The sequence below is a fragment of the Quercus suber genome, unplaced genomic scaffold (genome assembly GCF_002906115.3).
Source record: "Quercus suber isolate HL8 unplaced genomic scaffold, Cork oak 2.0 scaffold_121, whole genome shotgun sequence".
Lineage (NCBI taxonomy): Eukaryota > Viridiplantae > Streptophyta > Magnoliopsida > Fagales > Fagaceae > Quercus > Quercus suber.
This window is the reverse complement of record NW_027069586.1, coordinates 657099-678415: the sequence shown is the minus strand read 5'-3', so window position 1 is coordinate 678415 and position 21317 is coordinate 657099. Positions and strand designations below refer to the sequence as shown.

The window sequence follows — 21317 nt, the reverse complement described above, 5'->3', positions numbered from 1 at the left end:
ATATGTTTAATATATATTTCTAACACCCTCCCTCAAACTCAAGGCGAAAGCTTGATGAAGGCTTGAGGTTGGATAAGTATGAGAAGATCACTTAGAATGCCTTTGAAGAAACTGCAATGAAGAATATGCCAATTGACCAATTTCTGGTTTCAAATGAAGAAACGGAGTCCAAAATTGGAATCTATGCGAAATACTGAGCAAGACAGGCCCTTTCGAAAATTTTGACTTTTGGTCAAAGGTCAACACAAAAAGTCAAAGTCAACAGAAGTCAAAGACAACTGGTCCTAGTCAAAGTCAACGGTCAGTGCTCACGGGTCAGATCCGGGTGGTCTGGGTCGGGTCGGTTCGGGTCAACGGTCAGCTAGGTGACGTGGTGCTGACGAGGCGACATTGCTGACGTGGCTAGTAATGTGGCTGATGACGTGTCTAGGGCTGACGTGGCTTTGTTTGCTGCGTGGCTGCTAAAGTGGAGTAATGACGTCATTCGATGACATCATCAGAGGGTTTTCGGCGTGTGTACGGCATGTGCATCTGTTACAAGCTTGTGGGAACAACGACGAGGATCCAGGAGGCGCGTGAGAGCGCATGCAGGCTGGGTTGAGGACCAGATGTTTGTGTGTCATAGAACGTCGGAGGAAAAGGCCGATATGGCGGCGCGTGTGGCCAATGGATGAGCTGCACTTGATTAAATCGTGGCGGCACGTGTGGGTGGTCCTGGAGCTGTTGGCAGCTTGTGAAGCTTCCTTTGGGGGCCGAGTTCCTGTGTTTTGGTCGCGGGAGGTCGTGGATCATGTCTGTGGTGTTGATTTCATCAGGCAAAGTTTGGATTTGCAATGATCTGAAAGGTGAGTGGTTCGACTTGCTTGAGAGATCAGAGATGTAGCAGCGAGGCAACAACAGAGTTTCCATGGGAGCTGTATGATGCTATAGACCCAGATTTGAAAGAAGGCATGGACATTGTTGTGGATCTATGTTACGCACGTGAGAATCTTCTTTGCTTGCTAGAGATTTTGTTTGATGCCAAGAACGGAGTTTGGCTCTAATACCATGTTAAAGAATATTAGCAACGCAATGTGTTATACTATATTGTGTATGCTAGAGTGGATGCAAAAGGAGAAGCATAGAACAGGAACAATAAGAACATGAGGGTTACGTGGTTCAGTCTTGACGGCCTACATCCATAGAGGAATCCCTTAAGTGCTACATCTTTATTGTATAAGAGTGTAGTACAATAACCTGTGTTATAATGAACTCTAACATAAGTATATATAGGCGACTAAACCCTAGACTACTAGTACAAGCAGGAATGGGCTTGGGCCTATTACATTGGGCTAATATGTTATTATTATTAGCAATGCAATGTGTTATACCATATTGTATATGCTTCAGTAGATGCGAAAGGAGAAGCATAGAATAGGAACACTGAGAACACGAGGGTTACGTGGTTCAGTTTTGTCGGCCTACATCCACGAAGGAATCCCTTAAGGGCTACATTTTTATTGTATAAGAGTGTAGTACAATAACTTGTGTTACAATGAACCATAACATGAGTATATATAGGCGACTAAACTCTAGACTACTAGTATAAGCAGAAATGAGCTTGGGCCTATAACATTGGGCTAATATGTCTAATATATATCTCTAACATCTTTTATATATATATATATATGCACACACACAAAAAGAAGACTAAAGGTGTGGGTGAGTTTGGAAATGCCAAGTTTCGGTTATTCAGCAAAATAATATTAAAAATAATGATGATGATGCAAAGTTTAGGTTAAGAAATGTTGACTTAAGGATTGCAATTCGACCTCACTAGATCCAGATCCAGTGAGAATAGAAAATTTATTTTGTAGTACCTTTCCAATATATAGATGGCCCGCAATCCAAAGCACTTACTCACGTCACGAGAGCACAGAGCACCAATTTGGTTGGACTTGGACCACCAGGAAATTGGTCAGCACTTTCTTCACTAACTTTTGGTTGGGAGGAAATTTCTCCGCACCCACAAGGAACTATCTCTGGTTCTTCTAAAAGGCCTTTTGGGCAATCAAATCCTACTCAATTGTCCATTTTGGGGACTTGCTTGGCCTTTTATTTGAGAAGAGGCCAGGATATATCATTCTCCTCATGGCATATGCTATAGGTTTTATTTTGTTCCTATTTCAAATGCAGTAGCTTACACTTAGATGTGGCTTTTTGGGGTTTTATATCTCTAAAAAAAATTCAATTAGATTAATATTTTTCAAGCCCTTCATTAGGTTTTATGCCCCTTATATGTTTTTTATTTATGGAGATTTTATTTCAATTCAATGTTGTTTACTATCTAATTTGAAACTCATAAACTCATTTATTTAGTAAATTTCTAGACAAGCAAAATAATCCAAAGATTATCTTAAGATTTATCAAGCAGTATAACTTTGTAAGAGTTTCTAATATTTCCAATGGATATATTCAGAATATAATTGGTTGAAAAAGTTAGCTTCAAGCAGGTTTGGAGCCAAACTTTGTCCATTATGATAACTAGTAAGTTTTCTGTGCAATGCATAGATAATGTTGTAATGTTTTATGTAAATTTGTTTTTCGAAAATATTATACATATACTATAGTATATTTATTTATAAAACTTTGTTAGTAATGAGTTCATCATAAATAGTAACAATTATAAATTGCACACATATATCTATTATAATTATTTTGTTCAAGTAATGAGCAATAATGAAAACAACTTGGGAGTAATATTGTATAATAAAAGTTGATAAAAGCATATTAATTCATTCTATATTATTGACTTTTATTATGTAATGTAATAAAAAGCTTCATTACGATTTTATTTTATTTTTTTGTTTCTTCAATGCTTTGTTATTGCGGTATGGTGATGCTTGTTGTCATCATCAGTTTATCCATCTTCAACATTTGAAATTTAGCCTGTCCATATTTGTTCAATTTTTGAACTTTTATCATATTTTCCTTTTGTTGCATCATTTGTGTTAATTACTAATGAATTGGCACCGAGAGATTCTTGATTAGATTTTACAAAGTTTGGATTTTGTTGCTAAGATTTTTCATAGGTATTTGCCTTTGTATTAAGTATGGGTTTGGATAGCACGTTAAGTTGCGGCACGTTTTCTCCTTTTTTTTTTTTTTTTTTTTTGGGCCAGCTTTTTTGACTTTGGGGGACAAAATTTACTGTGCATGTACTGTGCATGCACTGTTCACGCACTGTTCACGCAATATTTAATATTAAAAGTGGGTCCCACAACACTATTCACACATTTAAAAATTATTTTACTACAGTGTTTTCAGCAACAATCAGTTTTTAGCAACTTTCAGCAACAATAAGTGCTATCCAAACGGACCCTAAATTTCAATTATGTGACAGTTTTTTGTATTTTTTTTTTTTGTTAATTTTGGAATAGTGCAGCAAAAAGAATTAATATAGCATGTTGAATTGTGTTTTTTTTTCTTCCATGCCTTTTTATCATTTGAAGGTGCATCAAAAATCTTAGCAACTACGTAATTTTCAAAACCATATATTAGATTGAATTCATTCAAATGAAGTAGAGAAATCCATTTTTTTCCTTTTTTTTTTTTTTTTTTTCAAATCACGTAGGATTCCTTCTCCAATATCAATATTTTTACAATAATTTAAATAAGTTGTATCTCAATTTATTTTTCAGCAAGATCTCAATCTTGTAGATTTATTTAGGATTTTCTCGGTATCTCGATCAAATATCACAAAATTTGTTTTGTTAGTTGCCTTAAAAACTTCAATTTGAATCCTATATTTGAAGTAGTTTGCAATTGTATATATATAGTAGTTATAGTGAGATAAATATATTATAAATATTTGGAGAGTATGTAGTTAATGTGAGTGCCTCTAACTTTGGGATAGAAAGATTTATTTTTGTTTTACATTTTGCACACCAAAATGATCTTGCTTGTGGTTTGACATTCCTTTCACAAAGTACACACAAAATGTAATACCAACCCATTGTTGTATCAATGTTACTTATTATTGCAATACCCTAGCAGTTCTCATCTTGTAATAAACTTTGAAATTAATATGTCCTTTTTTTTTTTAATGTAAATAATATGATGTATTATTATTATTTTACATAAATGATGAGTATAATTTGAAATGATTAACAAATTTGTTTCGTAGGATCTCATTCCATGCATTTTATCTTTACTATTGTCTTCATATTATTTAAAGATAAATCCTCCTATGAAAATTGTTTTGCATGTATTTTTGGTATTTCTTGTATAGATCATGTTTTTGACCATTCCTATCATTGAATTTTTTTAAAGAAAATATTAAGTTAATGGCATTTTGTGAGATAGTTTATGCTATTTATTAGACCTTTTTTGTTATTATAAATTTTACAAATATGCACTTGTCAATTATTTCAGCAACCTTAGAGATCTCAAGATTTATATATATTTTTATTGCACTGGTCAATGACAGAGAATTTGTCTACATAAATTGCATAGAATATTATTAATAAACAAAAGCATATTGAATTGAAATTAGAGAAAAATGAAGACATATTTCGTGAGAATGAAATTTTCTAGAAGTATCATCTATACGTGGGGGAGGAAGAAGAGAGTTTGTAAGAAGGTAAGAGTTTTTGCTTTGATTTAGGGTCAAACTTGGGTTATAATATGTAAGGTAAGAACTGGGTCTAAGTTTTTCATAAGGTTTGGTCTACATTTAAAATGTAATCCATTTTATAGTGAACAACTTTTGGTCTAATTGGTTTAATCGTCAAAAACAACTCATATTTTATACTATAATAGTAAAAATAAGTTATTATGATCTATTGGGTAATAATAATAAAAAAAAATTTAATAAAAAGAGGTAAAAAATGCTAAATTTATATAATAGTAAAAATAAGTTAGTATGATTTATTGGGTAACAGTAAAAAAAACTTAATAAAAAAAGGTAAAAAAATGTTATATGCAATATTAGAGTGCCACGTGGCAGAACTTCATGCACTCTCACATGAGTTATCTGCTTTTATATATATATTGATTGATTAAAAAAAGAAAAGAAAAGAAAAAAAGCATTGTTATAGCGTACATTGAACCATGCTATGTCCTAAACAGATAGATCTTTTTGAAGCCAATAGAACTTGAAGATTCCTTAATCTATCAAGTCTTTTCTTAACCATCATAAATCTGATTTCAGCTAGTGTAACTAAGAAATGTCCCTCTAATGTTTGTGACAATCCCTTGCAAACCAACAATTTTCTCTTGAAACATATCATCACCAAGAACTAATATTGGCTTCCAAGAAGCACCAGAAACACATTGATTCTTCATTAAAGAGCCCGTATTGATAAGAGACTTAACAGTGGCATATCCTTATTACATCACAAATCCGAGACAGAGAACATAAGCGAAAGGGGAAGTGCATGAACATTAGAGAGCCAAATATTTTGATAAGTCTATAGAAACAGATTGTCTTCAATTAAAAAGGTGTCACTTCATTCTTGACGAAGAAGAGGCCAGAAGGACCTCCACTTGGAAGCAGTGCTAACCTTAGAACTCTTTTAGCACTCTCTTCAGCTGTTAAGGGGCCAAGGTGGAAGTTTATGTCTGTATTGACATAGCCAGGGCAAAGACAATTTATGCAGAAAGATGGGTATTTCTTAGCCAGAATCCTTGTGTAGGCATTCAAAACTGCTTTGGAGACTATATAAGCAGATGTATAAGCAGGCCAACCTTTTGCTTCCAAGGAACCCTCCTTAAAATCTTTTAGAAACTCACTTAATACCTCATCCAATTTTTCTTCTGTAAGGCTTTCAGCATCAGTTAACACTCCTTGAGCCCATTCATTTGGTATCTCCTGGAACAGCATTGAAAGCAAAATTGAGTTTAATTTTTTTAATGGGAGAATGATTCAGAATTGATGTTGAAAAAAGAACTCCATATCTATAGGGAGTGGTTCATATAATTCCATGAATGCTATTTTGAGAGAATACCAATTTCTTTTTGAAAGATAAACAATTAGTTAACCAGTATAGAAACAGATTATGTCCAGTAGTGCATGATTTCATCTCAAAGTATCCACTACATTAACAATAGTAATTTATTAACTTTAGCAACAACCAATATCAGCAATACAATTTTTTAAGTTATTAATGTGTTGATGATTTGTAATCCAAATAACACTCTTCACATTGAGGGTAAATAAGGTGCAACAATAAGTCTATGTTGGTCAATTATCCATTCATAAAAAGAAATATATTTACTCTTCTTTTTTTTTTTTTTTTTAAATATCTGAGAGACTCAAGTCAGTCAAATTTTAAGTGGCATTGAATTAAATCATGTGTTTCTGAGCTCAATTTAAGCCAATCTCAAGCAGAATCATCCACTTTCAATTTAACATAACTGTATTTCAAACCAAATTTATAACTGGTAAAAGACTTGATGGAGCTTTTCATCAGGGTGACTAAAATATGCAAATGATGCTTTCTGATACCTTTAGCTTCCCCATGAAGGATGAAACATTGACAATCGTTGGTGAATGAGATAACTGGAGGAGGGTATTAAGTGCTTCAACCATTCTTTTGGCACCATAATAGTTTGTTTGTAGACATTCTTCAGTTAACTCATACGTTTGAGTCACCATTGTATTCCAAGTGATTTCTCCTTCTTCCTGCATTGATGAGGGAAAAAAAAAAAAAATCCTCTTGGAAGTAAAACATCCCATACTTTGAAGGCTATATTTGATAGGAAGCTGTTGATTGACTATTTACCTTGTAATGCCTAACTCCACAACCCCATAACAAGAATAGATTTCATCATTCTAATAAAAATTATTTGGAGAATGCTACAGGCATGTCATATTTTTAAAAAGCCCACCAACAAATGGCTAAATATAGCAAGATCTTATCAGAAGCACAAGGAATTTGGTAAAGCAGCTGAGGAGCTAAAACAAACTGTATCTAAATTTGACTAAATAACCTTCCCTTTAAGAATGCAAATAGTTATATCAAACTAAAATAGTCCTTGACGCAACTTACTAGGTGCTAGAATGATTTCAAATAGAATTCCGGAAAGAAATAGAGGAATGTATGGCATTGAAACTTGAAAGTTCACAATGGTACCCATAATTTTACATTAACAATGGTGACCTAAAAGCAAGTTGCTCTTCCTCAAATTTGAATATAATTGCAAACTGTTAGTTTGTGGTAACTAAATAAATCATATATAAAGAGTTTACATTAAAAGCTGAAGTCCTTATAGTATCAGCATCTCCAGTGGCTCCAAGAATCCCTGCATTATTCACCTGCACAGTATTCCATCATTTCCAATCTTCCATTTCTATAAATTTAAATAAGAAAACAGAATTGTGATCTAGATTTCATATACGTCCTTTCAGTAATAACTAACCACAGTTATGCTTCCAATTTTCAGTTTTAAGTACAAAAGAAGAGTCTATCATAGCAGTAGTATATAACATTTCTTTAAATTTTTTACAAGTTAAATTCCTAAACTGCTTTTTATTTCTAGAATTGATAAATCATTATAAGAAAATGTTGGAACTTGTTGAAGCCAGCATGGGTACAGTCTCATGTTCTCTACACATATGAAAAGTTAGATTATTTTGGTCATGTTTTGCCATCTGCACAACTGGAGAATGTATCTCATGCATTTGACTTATGCATCCTCATTTTTACAACATGTGGGTCTCACATGACTATGAGGCCCACACATTGTGAGATGGAGGATGCATATATACAATGCACGAGATCTAGGAGTTGATGATGGTACAAAGAATAATTTGATAAGGAAATATAAATTAGACGAAGGAGATAAGGGACACTACAAACAGCCTCCTACGATTATTATAAAAAAGTTGGCAGATACTTCAATGAAGATAAGAGAGGGAGAAAATATCCACATCTTTGGACCATGTCATGTGAAAGGGAGAAAATACACACTAGAATGCCTTATGTGATTGGACGGGCCGTATATGGTCCGCAGACGTTCAGATGAGCGAGCCCGTCATTTGCACGGGCCTCCAATGGACGGATCTCATGTGAATGGACCGGATACGGACGGAGTGAAGGAAGGTGGGCTGGTTGTCCATGGGCCTGTTGGACCCCTCATGGGGGATATTTTGGCCCACTCTCATAAGGGCCCAAACAGAGTCCTTGCGCTAGTAGGACTCCGGAAATCTTATATATTTGGTAAAGATCTTCCCTATAAGGAGGAGATCTGTCCATCACGTTTAGGATTCTACAAGGAGAGTCCTATAAGGAAAAGACTTCCGCGCCAAGAAAGAGATGTCAACCTTATACTACTATAAAAGCCCCAATACCCTCACAAACCAAGGGACGCATGATTTTACCCTCTCTAGCACTCTAGAGTTGTGAGAATACTTTCTGACTTGACCTTCGGAGGGTATTTGGCTGGCACCACACCGGTGCCCTTTGGTAGGTTTTCTCCTTTGTTTCGTGCAGGTTAACATACAGGCGAAAGGAGCATTGCGCGACTTATTGGTGAACTTCTCAGCTTCATCAGTTGGCATCATCTGTGGGAACGAGTAAGAAGAAAGCGGTCAGACGTTGCTTCATCCCTGAGACAGAAGAGTTGCATGGTGCTTACTCGCTCGATGGCAACAACCAACGACATCCAAGGAGAGGGACTACCCACGACCGCACTCGAAAGACAGGTTCGGACCCTCACTAAGGCCGTGGAGCGTCTCACCAAACAAAATCATGACCTAGAAGAACAGCTGCGTCAAAGAAACACAGCACCCCACAACCAGAACCAGAGGGAGGATCAGGAAGGCACCAGCGCCATGCAAAGAGAATGAGAAGGGCCTGAAGGGGGTAACGCCCCAAGCAGGCTAGAACGACAGAACATGGGCCTCCCATCCCTCACGGATTCGACGACTCCACCTATGTTCGCAGAGATGCAGGCAATGAAAGAACAGATGGAAGTCATGATGAACGCCCTAAAGGGGAGAGTGTCCAGCGATCTGGACGACCTAGTGAATCGGACCGACTCCCCATTCACTGGCCTCGTCAATTCCTTCCCCCTACCACACAAGTTCCGGATGCCGCAAATAGAGAGCTATGATGGGGTCAAGGATCCCCTAGACCACTTGGAGACATTCAAGACCTTGATGCATCTACAAGGGGTACCGGACGAAATCATGTGTAGGGCCTTCCTAACCACACTGAAAGGTCCCACGAGGATTTGGTTCAGTCGGCTGACACCGAACTCCATCAGCACTTTCAAAGAACTAAGTGCTCAGTTCACCTCGCACTTCATAGGGGGACATAGGTACAAGAAGTCCACAGCGTGCTTAATGAGCATCAGACAGAGAGAAGACGAGACGCTAAGATCCTACATAACCCGCTTCAATAAGGAAGCACTCTCAATTGATGAAGCCGACGACAAGATACTAGTGGCAGCTTTCATGAACGGATTGCGGAAGGGCAAGTTTTTGTTCTCACTATACAAAAACGACCCAAAACCATGTCAGAAGTACTCTACAGGGCCACCAAGTACATGAACGCGGAAGACGCGCTATTTGCAAGGGAGGAAAGGCCCAGTAAAAGGGAACGCCAGGTGGACGTGCGCCAGGACCAAGGGCAGAAAAGACCAAGAACAGGAGACAAAAGGGACGAAAGGCGCCCTAAGCCCCCGAGCGGGAGGTTCACAAGTTTCACCCCCCTGAACGCCCCAATTGACCAAGTTTTGATGCAAATCAAAGACGAGGAGACACTAACATTCCCACCGAGATCATGGCCATGACACGGCCGATTGCTACGACCTAAAGCAGCAGATTGAAGCCCTCATTAGACAAGGGAAGTTGCAGAAGTTCGTCAACAAAGAGAAAACGGATCATAATCGCCAAGAGCCGACCCCCCGATGGGATAACGAGCGTCCTAGACCCCCCATCGGAGACATAAGGAAGATAGTCGGAGGAACCGCGTCTACCGGTTCTTCCAAGAAAGCTCGAAAGACGTACCTCAGATCGGTCCTGAACGTCCATCTAACAGGTTCGAGGCCTAATACCACACGGGTGGAGAACCCTATCATTGGATTCACCGAAGAAGACGCAAGGAGACTTCATCATCCACATGACGATGCGCTGGTCGTCAGCATACGTGTGGGGGACTATAACGTCCACCGAGTACTAATCGATAACGGCAGCTCAGCAGACATTCTATACTATCCAGCATTCCAGCAAATGGGGATAGACAGAGCACGATTGATGCCGGCGAGAACTCCACTTGTCGGTTTCGGAGGGACCAGGGTATTCCCAATAGGCTCTATCACACTACCTGTAACGGTGGGTGATTACCCGCAAGAACTCACTAGGAATGTAATGTTTCTCGTGGTGGACTGCTCCTCCGCTTACAACGGTATTCTCGGACGGCTCACACTTAACTCATGGAAAGCGGCAACATCAACATACCACCTGATGATCAAATTCCCAACGGACTACAGGATTAGGGAATTGCGAGGAAATCAGGCAACCGCCTAAGAATGCTACATAGCCATGCTAGAAATGGAAGATCACCATTAGGCGATGTGCATAAAAGAATAGTGGACGGTCGCAGAACCGGTCGAAGAGCTGGAAGTGGTAACACTCAACGAATCCAAACCAGAACGAACAACCAGAATAGGAAAATTGGCTTGCCAGCCTGTGTGCCAGGCCCTCATAACATTCCTCAGGAGGAACCAGGACATTTTCGCATGGAACTACGAAGACATGCCCGGGATCGATCCCTCTGTCATAGTACACAAGCTGAACGTGAACCCTTCAACCCCACCAGTCCGGCAGAAAAAGCGAGTGTTCGCTCCTGAACGGGACAGAGCAATAGTACAAGAGGTCAGAAAGTTACTCGAGGCGGGTTTCATTAGGGAAGTATATTACCCAGAGTGGTTGGTGAACGTGGTCATGGTCAAGAAGGTAGTGGAAAGTGGCGAATGTGCGTCGACTTCACGGACCTTAACAAAGCATGCTCAAAGGATAGCTTCCCCCTCCCGCGGATAGATGCACTGGTCGACTCCACGGCCAGACACCAGCTCCTAAGTTTTATGGATGCCTTCTCGGGCTATAATCAGATCAAGATAGAGGAACCTGATCAGGAGAAAACGTCCTTCGTCACCAGCCAAGGCCTCTTTTGCTATAAGGTGATGCTGTTCGGACTCAAGAACGTCGGGGCAACATACCAAAGATTAATGGACAAGATGTTCGCACACCAGATAGGGAGGAACGTACAGGTCTACGTTGACGACATGCTGGTCAAGAGCCCATTCGAAAAAGATCACCTGAGCGACCTCCAGGAAACGTTCGATACCCTACGGTCATACAACATGAAACTGAATCCGGACAAGTGTGTATTCGGGGTAACGGCAGGAAAATTCTTGGGTTTTATGGTGTCCCAAAGAGGAATAGAGATCAATCCAGAGAAAATATGGGCCATCATGGAGCTTGAACCACTAAGGACAGCAAAGGACGTACAGAGCTTGAACGGCAGAGTTGCCGCCTTGAACAAGTTCGTCTCAAAAGCAACGGACAGGTGCCTACGGTTTTTCTGCGTCCTAAAGAAATCATTCGAGTGGACGGAGGAGTGCCAGAAGGCATTTGAAGATCTGAAGAAATACCTTGCCTCGCCACCCTTGCTGAGCCCATCCAAACCAGGGGAAGACCTCTATTTATACCTAACAGCTTTGCAGGTGGCAGTAAGCGCGGCCCTAGTAAGGGAAGAGGAAGGGACGCAGCGATCCGTCTATTTCATAAGCAGGGGGTTCTGAGGGGCTGAAGAAAGGTACCCCCACATGGAAAAGCTCGCATTCGCGCTGATAACCGCATCCCGAAAACTGAAACCATACTTCCAAGCCCATAGCATCATCGTCCTAACAAATTAGCCCCTAAAAAGGGCAATGAGCAGCCCTGAAGCAGCTGGACGAATGGCCCTGTGGGCGATAGAGCTGAGCGAGTTTGACATACACTACCGTCCGCGAACCGCAATAAAGGGCCAAGCAGTGGCTGACTTCATTGCCGAATACACGCAAACGGAGCAGCAGGAGCCACAAGCCCTCAGACAATGGAACATCCACATGGATAGATCATCAAACAGGCAAGCTGGAGGCGCCGGGGTAGTAATTCAGACCCCTGACGGAGACAAAATCGAGTGCATGATCCGATTGGACTTCCCAACGACCAATAATGAGGCCGAATATGAGGCATTGTTGGCAGGATTAGACCTGGCAAAAGCAGCAGGCGCCGAGGCCATGGTTATACATTGTGATTCGCATCAATCAGATTAGTGGTGCCTATGAGTGCAGGGGGGAAAAGATGAAGAAATACTTGGAAGAAGTCAGGAGACGGATCAACTCCCTCCAGGTCACATTCGTCCAAATCCCAAGGGAAGAGAATGAATGTGCTGACCGGCTCGCAAAAGCCACCTCCGTAGAGGTCATGACGACCCCCGACCGGGTGCTGTCGTTCATCCAGAATTCCTCAATCATTAACAGTTGGACGGAAGTGCAGGAAGTAAATCCAGAATACGATTGGACTACGCCACTAATGGCCTACCTAAAGGAAGGCATGCTCCCAGACAACAAAGACGCAGCCAGAAGGTTGAAAGTCCGGGTTTCGCGGTTCATGATAATCAATGATGTCTTATACAAAAGGGGATTCTCACGACCATACCTAAGGTGTTTGGGTCACGAGGAAGCGGACTATGTAATGAGAGAGGTCCATGAAGGCATTTGCGGAAACCATTCGGGGGCGCGGTCTCTAGTGCACAAACTGATCCGGGCAGGATACTATTGGCCTACAATGCAGAAGGACGCACAAGCCTACGTCAAGACTTGCAACAAATGCCAAAGATTTGGTAACCTGATTAGGCAACCAACCGAAGAACTAACTCTCATGACGGCCTCTTGGCCGTTCGCCCAATGGGGGCTGGACATTATGGGCCCTCTCTCGACGGCTGCCCGACAGCTGAAATTCTTGGTGGTAGGGATCGACTACTTCACTAAGTGGGTCGAGACGGAATCTCTGGCAACTATCACGGAGAAAAACATCAGAAGTTTCGTATGGAGAAACATCATATACAGATTCGGGATACCAAGGGTCCTCATCTCCGATAACGGGAAGCAGTTCGACAACAAGGCATTCCAAGATTTTTGCTCGGAGTTAGGCATCAGAAATCACTACTCATCACCCGCACATCCGCAGGCGAATGGGCAAGTTGAAGTCACGAACCGGTCCTTGCTCAAAATCATCAAGACCCGGCTCGAAGGGGCAAAAGACATCTGGCCCGATGAGTTACCAAGTATCTTGTGGGCATATCGCATAATGGCAAGAACGCCCACAGGAGAAACACCATTCAGGCTGGCATACGGGAGCGAGGTTGTCATTCCAGCGGAGATAGGTCTTACAACTTATCGAGTGGAGAGCTACGATGAATGCAAGAACGAAGAGGCTTTGCGGCTACAGCTAGACCTAGTCGACGAAGTCCGGGCTGCAGCTGAACAAAGGATGGCTCGATACCAAAACCTGATGGCAAAATACTACAACTCCAAAGTCAGACGCAGAGACTTCCAGATCGGGGACCTGGTGCTTTGGAAGGTAATGGGAGCGGCTAAAGATCCCTTACAAGGAAAACTTGGCCCAAACTGGGAAGGACCTTACAAGATCTCATCTTGGCAGAGAAAGGGAACCTACCACCTCGAAACCATGGACGAACGGAAACTGCAACACCCGTGGAACACAGAGCACCTACGGAGATACTACCAATAGATGCGACATGAAGGGACATCAATCCCCTGCAAGCATTCCAGCTCATTTCTAAAAGTTTTCAGTAGTTTTTGTTTTGAACGACTATTTTTACTTTTCTATGCTTTTACTTTGAACAAATCTCTCTACCAGTGCCTTTTTAAGCCCAAGGAGGCAGACACCATTTTCCTATAAAGACTTCTTTCAGACTACTAAATTTTTCCTGTCTAGTCTAGTTAATTCAATATCATAAGGTTCAAAAGGCTGTTCACAAGATGGACGGATCATCCCAAGGGGACGAAAACCAAAGTCCAAATGATGGACGGACTAATAAGGCTGTCCACAAGATGGACGGATCATCCCAAAAGGATGAAAACCAAAGTCCAGATGATGGACGGACCAATAAGGCTATCCACAAGATGGACGGACCATCCCAAGAGGATGAAAACCAAAGTCCAGATGATGGACGGACCAATAAGGCTGTCCACAAGATGGACGGATCATCCCAAGAGGATGAAAACCAAAGTCCAGATGATGGACGGACCAAGAAGGCTGTCCACAAGATGGACGGATCATCCCAAGAGGATGAAAACCTAAGTCTAGATGATGGATGGATCAGTGAGGCTGCCCACCAAGTGGACGGATCATCCCAAGAGGATGAAAACCTTTAGTTCGGATAGTGGACGGACAAGTAGCAGCGTCCATAAGCGGACGGGTCAACCTAAATAAACGGTAACTACTAAATCCGCATAATGGACGGACCCAGGATAACGTCCGCTAGTTGGACGGATCACCCAAAGGGGATGGAGTAAGATACCTGACGGTTGGGTTCAATAAGCAGTCTACCCAATGAATGGGTTCAAATTCTACACGATGGACTGGTTCAATAAGCTAGGTCTACCTAATAAACGGACCATTCAAAAGCAAATGGTATTTCCAAGTCACACAAATCATCCAAAGGGATGACGACCCTTGGTTAAGCGAAGTAATGAAAGGAGGAACCATATAAGCAGAACGAAGCTCATTTTAACATAAAAGTATACGTTAAAAATAAAAACATGCATTCCACGAAGATAAACAAAAGGTCAACGGACCTTGCATAAAATAAACATGCTGAACGGTCAATTTATATACGAACCCCACAAACATGATGGGTGTTAAAAATTGTTCCACACTTAAAAAAAAAAAAAAAAAAAAAACTAAGTTATTACAAGACAAAGATACTACAAATCAGCTCCGTCTCCCTCTTCAGCTGGACGATCCCCAACGTCTTTGGCCTGATTGTCCGCAGCAGTATGATCCAAAGGAGCTTCGCGGACAGAGACGTTCTCGTTGAAGAGAGCATCAGTATCTTCCGACTGAACGGGCTGGGCGGTTGACGGCTCGGAGGCAGTGACGGTGACTGTGGATAAGTCCAACTCTGGGTACAACCTCCTCACCTGACGGAGAGCATCGTCGAACCCGTCATTGAAGACAAGACTCAGCTCCGCAATAAGGGCGTTGGAGTCACGGTACTCGCGTACGGCGTCCTCCTTAGCCTGACGGACTTCATTGTCTTTGTCCACCAAGTCTTTCTTCAGACTTTCCACCAGCTGAACGGCCTCGTCCCGGGCCGTCTCGGCCATCCTCAGTTTCTTTTCCTGGGTGACCTTCCAGGCCTTGAGGTCGAGCAGCTCCTCCTCCATCACCTTAGCCTTCCCACGAATCCGGCCAATGGTCGTCTCGTGGTTGAGACACCGTCCCATCAAGCCTTTCATCATGATCATAGCCTGAGGGACAACGAAAATGAGTAAGCAAAATATTTAAAGGCAGAAAATGGTGAACAGATGGACTAAGGTCGACAGAGTATTTACCTGGGCAATGTTAAAGAGGCCCGTCTCCCCCATCGCCTCCGTCGAGTAATTCCCAAGATCCTCGTAGTCGTCGGTGGTAATGATCGACGACAACCTCTCCAAGGCATACTTGGAATTCTCGCGGAGCAAGACGGGTGGCTTCTTTTGCTCGCCAGACGGACCCGTCATCAGCCCCTTGCCCGCACCGTGCTTTGCCAGAGTGACTGACTTACTCCTTTCAGCCATCAAGCCGAGGACGGGGTCCAGGGGGACCTTGGGCTGCTTTGGTGGACGGTCACCTTTCACGGGCAACTTCCTCTTTAAAGTTTGCTTACTGGAGCCCGTCCCCATGGGGTCCATTCCAGTCTGTTTGTTCTTCGCAGCTTGGAGTCTTATGGCTGCTCGTCTCTTTGCATCCTCCATCTCTGAAAAAAGTTGACGGACTAAGAAATAATAATAATGACGCTAAAAAAAAGGGTCATGAGGGTAGACGGACTCACGTAGACGGGTCTGTTTCTCGTACTTCAAAGCCTCAGGGGTGGGCTCGGGACCGTCACAATACCAGTGGATTGTATTGAGGTTGACAAGCTTGGCCCACGTCCGCTCCTCTGGCTTTGTCTTTGAAAAAATTCTCTCAAGGAAACTGAATTCCTTAAGTGTAATTTGGAGACGCCGTCAAATTGCACCATAAAAGACGGACGTTAGAAACATTACAAAGTTATTAAGATGCACCGAGTCATTTATAATGGTCCATACCAGATGGGTTTAAAATGCCCCAAACTGTGTCGACGGGCATGAAGTCCGTCTCCCCTGGATGACACATCCAATCCTCTCCTTCTATAAAAAAGTAACGACTCTTCCAGTCCCTATTTGAGTCCGGGGTTTCATAAATGACTCTCAGGACGGGGCTCCTAAGGACGAAGTTGTACATGCCCCTCGATTTGTTTATCTCGTCCGGACGGTAGCAATGGAGGAACTCTTTTATTGAAAGCCTCCTCCCACCGTCTGACATGGCTCCGTACAGAACCTCCATCGCAATAAAGACCCTCCAGGCGTTAGGGGACACCTGGCTGACGGATATGCCTAAGTAGTTTAAGAGTTTACGGTGTAACGAACTCAACGGAAACCTCAGGCCAGCCTTAAGCACTTGTTCGTACACACCCACTCCATCAACTCCTTCGTAGTAACATTTTTCTGACTTATAAGGTAGACGTAGTGGGATGTGGTCCGGGATTTGGTAGCGGACCCTAAGTGTATTAAAATGACCCTCCTTGATGGTTGATGTAAAGGCATGAACCGTCCACTCTGGGGGCAAGATGAACTCCCTAAGTCCATCAACCCCCATGACGGACCTAACCAGTGGCTCTTCGTCATCTAATCCCTCTTGGATTTCGATCATCTCCAGGCCCTCATGTGTTGAGGACGAGGAGGATGATGACGGACTACTCTCGCTCGGGACGTCGTGGTCTTTGGGACCTGACGGGTATATCCCTTCGTAATCCGCCCCGTCACGAACGACCGACTGATTACTTGACGCACTAGACATGGCCTACAGGTAATGACAGAACCTAAGACTCTGACGGGTTTGGAAAGAATGACGGGCACACGAAGTATAAATAAATAAGAGCAAAAGAAAATTAAAAAAAAAGGACGGATATGAAATAACTCACCAGAAGATTGGAGCAAGATGTGGCAGGCGACGGGTATGTGAGTGAACGGACTGTTCTCTGACAGGTGTGACGGACTCGCTCTGACAATTTCTTCCAGCAACAAGTGGGGAAATGAGGGGCGGGGGATTGATATTTATAAGAGAGGTGCACGGAAGACGAAGCGACGCCTTGTTCCAAAACAACGGCCATTGACAGGATGACACTTGGCGCAGCACATTAATGCATTAGCTCCTGATCCAGCAGTATACGGATGAAAATTCACGGACATAGGTGTCCTGGAGGCATGACCGAGTTTTAGATCCATCACCTCATGGGTCCGTTCATTATTCTTGACGGACCCATCGGGTGAGGGGGCAACTGAAAGGGAGAAAATACACACTGGAATGCCTTATGTGATTGGACGGGCCGTATATGGTCCGCAGACGTCCGGATGAGCGAGTCCGTCATTTGCACGGGCCTCCAATGGACGGATCTCATGTGAACGGACCGGATACGGACGGAGTGAAGGAAGGTGGGCTGGTTGTCCATGGGCCTGTTGGACCCCTCATGGGGGATATTTTGGCCCACTCTCATAAGGGCCCAAATAGAGTCCTTGCGCTAGTAGGACTCCGAAAATCTTATATATTTGGTAAAGATCTTCCCTATAAGTAGAAGATCTGTCCATCACGTTTAGGATTCTACAAGGAGAGTCCTATAAGGAAAAGACTTCCGCGCCAAGAAAAAGATGTCAACCTTATACTACTATAAAAGCCCCAATACCCTCACAAACCAAGGGACGCATGATTTTACCCTCTCTAGCACTCTAGAGTTGTGAGAATACTTTTTGACTTGACCTTCGGAGGGTATTTGGCCGGCACCACACCGGTGCCCTTTGGTAGGTTTTCTCCTTTGTTTCGTGCAGGTTAACATACAGGCGAAAGGAGCATTGCGCGACTTATTGGTGAACTTCTCAGCTTCATCATCATGTAATCATGGAGTCATGGTAGCTAAACAAGTTAGAATAAATGTATACCAAATCTGGTTTTGATGAAATCTGAAGCAAGTCTAACACAAAGCAATATATATATAAACAGAAAATATATTCCAAGAAACTGAATTAGGATGATACCAAGATATCAAGTTTTCCGAAAGTGGCTTTGATGAAATCTGCTAGGGAAACAATACTAGCAGGGTCAGTGACATCAAGCTGATGAAAAAGCACAAGGTCAGAGAGGCCAGACTCTTTGAACTTGTCAACAGCTTCAATACCCCTTTTCTCATCTCTTGATGTTAACACCACTGTGACCCCATTTAAAGCCAGCTGCCTACATGTTTCAAACCCAATGCCCTTGTTTCCCCCTGTAACTACTGCATACTTGAAAAAACATGATCCCAATATTTGATATTATTAGTATTATTAAAAAAAAAAGCTATGGGTGTCATACTGTTATATATAAGGTTTAGAGGCTGTGATGGGAAGTGTCAAATGAAAAAAAAAAAATCAGCAAATACCTCTTTGTTGCTTCTGCCATTGAAGATGAAGGAGGGACTTTCTGAGAAGTAAGAGAACGGCAAACTGAAATGGATTTCAGTTAAATTTTGTCATATAATACTGACTTTTTCTTAAGGATTTTTTTTCCCCCTTTTTGAGAATTATTTTGATAGAAAATTTGCTACTATCTTTTTTCTTTTTTTTTTTTTTTTTTTTTCATCAATGAGAAGAAAAATTAGCTACATTCATACTCCGTCAAATCCCGCAAAAAGGGGCCAAATAATGTTTTTAAACTCGTGTCTACGTCAGGGAACTAAAATGGTCCATTTTATATTTATATATAAATTAAATTAATATTTTTATATTACAATATACGAGTTTAAAATTAACTAATTAAATTTTTTGTATTCAAGTTATTCCAACATTTCATTTTCAATTGATAACTAATCCACTAGTTAATCTTTCTTGGAACATTGTCAATCTACGATATGATTTTATTAACATCTCATTTTGTGTTGTATTTTATTTATTACTAATAACAAATTTATCAATTGGTTCTTTTGAGGCTTAATTAATTTTTCTTTTATTTTTTAAAGTTTTTCATATACATATTTTTTAGTAGACATTTCTAATCAAACAATATTTACAAATAAAATAAACAATATCTATAATCTATATCCATATTGTGCGGGCCAAATGAGGAGCAAATGGACTAGGCCTCACCTAGGCTCACAACTTATTTAAGAAGTGGGTATAGGATTTCCCACAATGGGTGGTTCTCAGCACAGAAATCCAATGAGATCACTTTTCTTCCTCTACTTGGCTATCTTTTTCCTCTCACCCTCTCTCTCTCTCTCTCTCTTGCTCTCAAAATTCTTCCATCCCCTCTCCACTCTCCCACCTCTCTTATTTATAGTACTCTAATTAGTGGGGTGTTATGATTGTTTTTGCAATTAATGCAATAAGAGGTCCAATGTCATCAGTTATAAGTGGCTGGTTAGGTGGGAGTGGGGTGTGGCGAAGGTGGCTTTGGAACTTGATTCCCACTTCAGCGAGTATGACCGGCAGAAATGCTTTAGGGTATTGCCGGTCATGTTCATGGTGGGATGCTCGACAGTTATCTTGCCTATGTTGTCCGGTAATAGATTCCCAAGCAAACACTAAGTGGTAAAACCTGGGCCTACACCTTGTGTGGGCTTTAGGGTGGGATCCCAGAAAAAGAAAAGAAAATGGGAACAATGGGCCCGAAACATTCGTGTTTGAACTCAAGACCCAAATGGGCCTGGTCATCTTGGGGCCGTACATATATCTATATGTTACCAAAAGCTAAAGCGTAGCATTTAATGTTGCTACACTCACATTGAGCCACATCATTCCAATCCTCTTTTCTGAATTTTTAATTTAATTTTAAAATAGATTTTTCCAATTTTAAAATCTATATCTATCTATATTCTATATATTATTACTAAAAGCTGAAGCGTAGCATTTAATATTGTTATGCTCACATTGAGCCACGCCATTCCCATCATTTTTTCTGAATTTTTAATTTAATTTTAAAATAGATTTTACCAATTTTAAAATACTAATAAAAATAAAATTATTGCTAGCCCTATCTCTACTTTAAAGTCCACTTCTTATACATTTAATTCCACTGCAAAGCCCAAGCCCACACCTAAAGCCTTTTCAATTAAATCCCTGATGTTTTTTCACAGTTACAACTTACTATCTCCCAGTCCCACGTTTTGTTTCATTGTTTCAGGTTTAGTCCCTTCCCTTTCCCCACTTTTTTATTCTCACGGTTTCAGCTTTTGTTCTTCTGTTTCACTCACGGTTTCATCTTCCTGATCTACGGTTTCAACTTCTGTTTTGGCTTCTAACGGTAGCCTCTCTGTCTTCCTTCCTTCCTTCCTCTCTGTCTTCTAACAGTAAGCGGGGTTGTTTAGTTGAGGTATCCCTACATTCCAATTTCTTTTGTGCTCTATTCTTTTGCTTGATGGTTTTTTTTCCCTTTCGACGTTTGTTTCTTCCTAGGGTGTTGAATTTGTTACTGCTGGGTTATTTAATTGAGGCACTACTTCTTTTGGGTATGTTCATTATGATTTTCTAGCTATATTGAATCTATATATTAAATCTGTCTCCTTTTACTATTTCGTGCTGTGCTCTATTCTTTTTTTTTTTTTTTTTCCCTTTCTACGTTTGTTTCTACCTAGGGTGTTGAATTTGTTACTGTTGGGTTACTTAATTAGAGCACTACTTCTTTTTGGTATGTTCATTCTAATTTTCTAGCCATATTGAATCTATATTAAATCTGTCATCTTTCTTATTAGTCTTATTTTTCCACTTGCTGGTGGGTTTCTCACTATCCCAAAAAATTGATAATGAACAATCCCACACTTAGGATTGTTCATTATTGGTTTTATGGTACATTCTAATGTTGAAATTTTGTGCACACCATGTGTTTGACGAAATGTCTTACTTACTCTTGCATTATTTTATATCCACTTCATGGTTTGTGCCTGTTGGTTTTAGTTGCCTTTGGAGCACTGATTCTTTTGGGTATGTTCATTCTAATTTTCTAGCTA

At 41.2% G+C, this 21317-nt stretch overlaps 1 protein-coding gene across 1 annotated transcript in view; it reads right to left on the bottom strand.

Annotated features, from left to right (window-relative positions):
• Positions 1-5285: 5285 nt before the first annotated feature.
• Positions 5286-21317, bottom strand: part of LOC112007688 ((+)-neomenthol dehydrogenase) — a 28143-nt gene continuing 12111 nt past the window's right edge. The window contains exons 3-6 of the mRNA XM_065775870.1: positions 18373-18618; positions 7232-7297; positions 6488-6664; positions 5286-5851 (exon numbers count right to left, since the gene is read on the bottom strand). Of these exons, the coding sequence (XP_065631942.1) occupies positions 5474-5851; positions 6488-6664; positions 7232-7297; positions 18373-18618 (867 nt within the window). The 3' untranslated portion in view covers positions 5286-5473. The remainder of the gene's footprint in view (positions 5852-6487; positions 6665-7231; positions 7298-18372; positions 18619-21317) is intronic.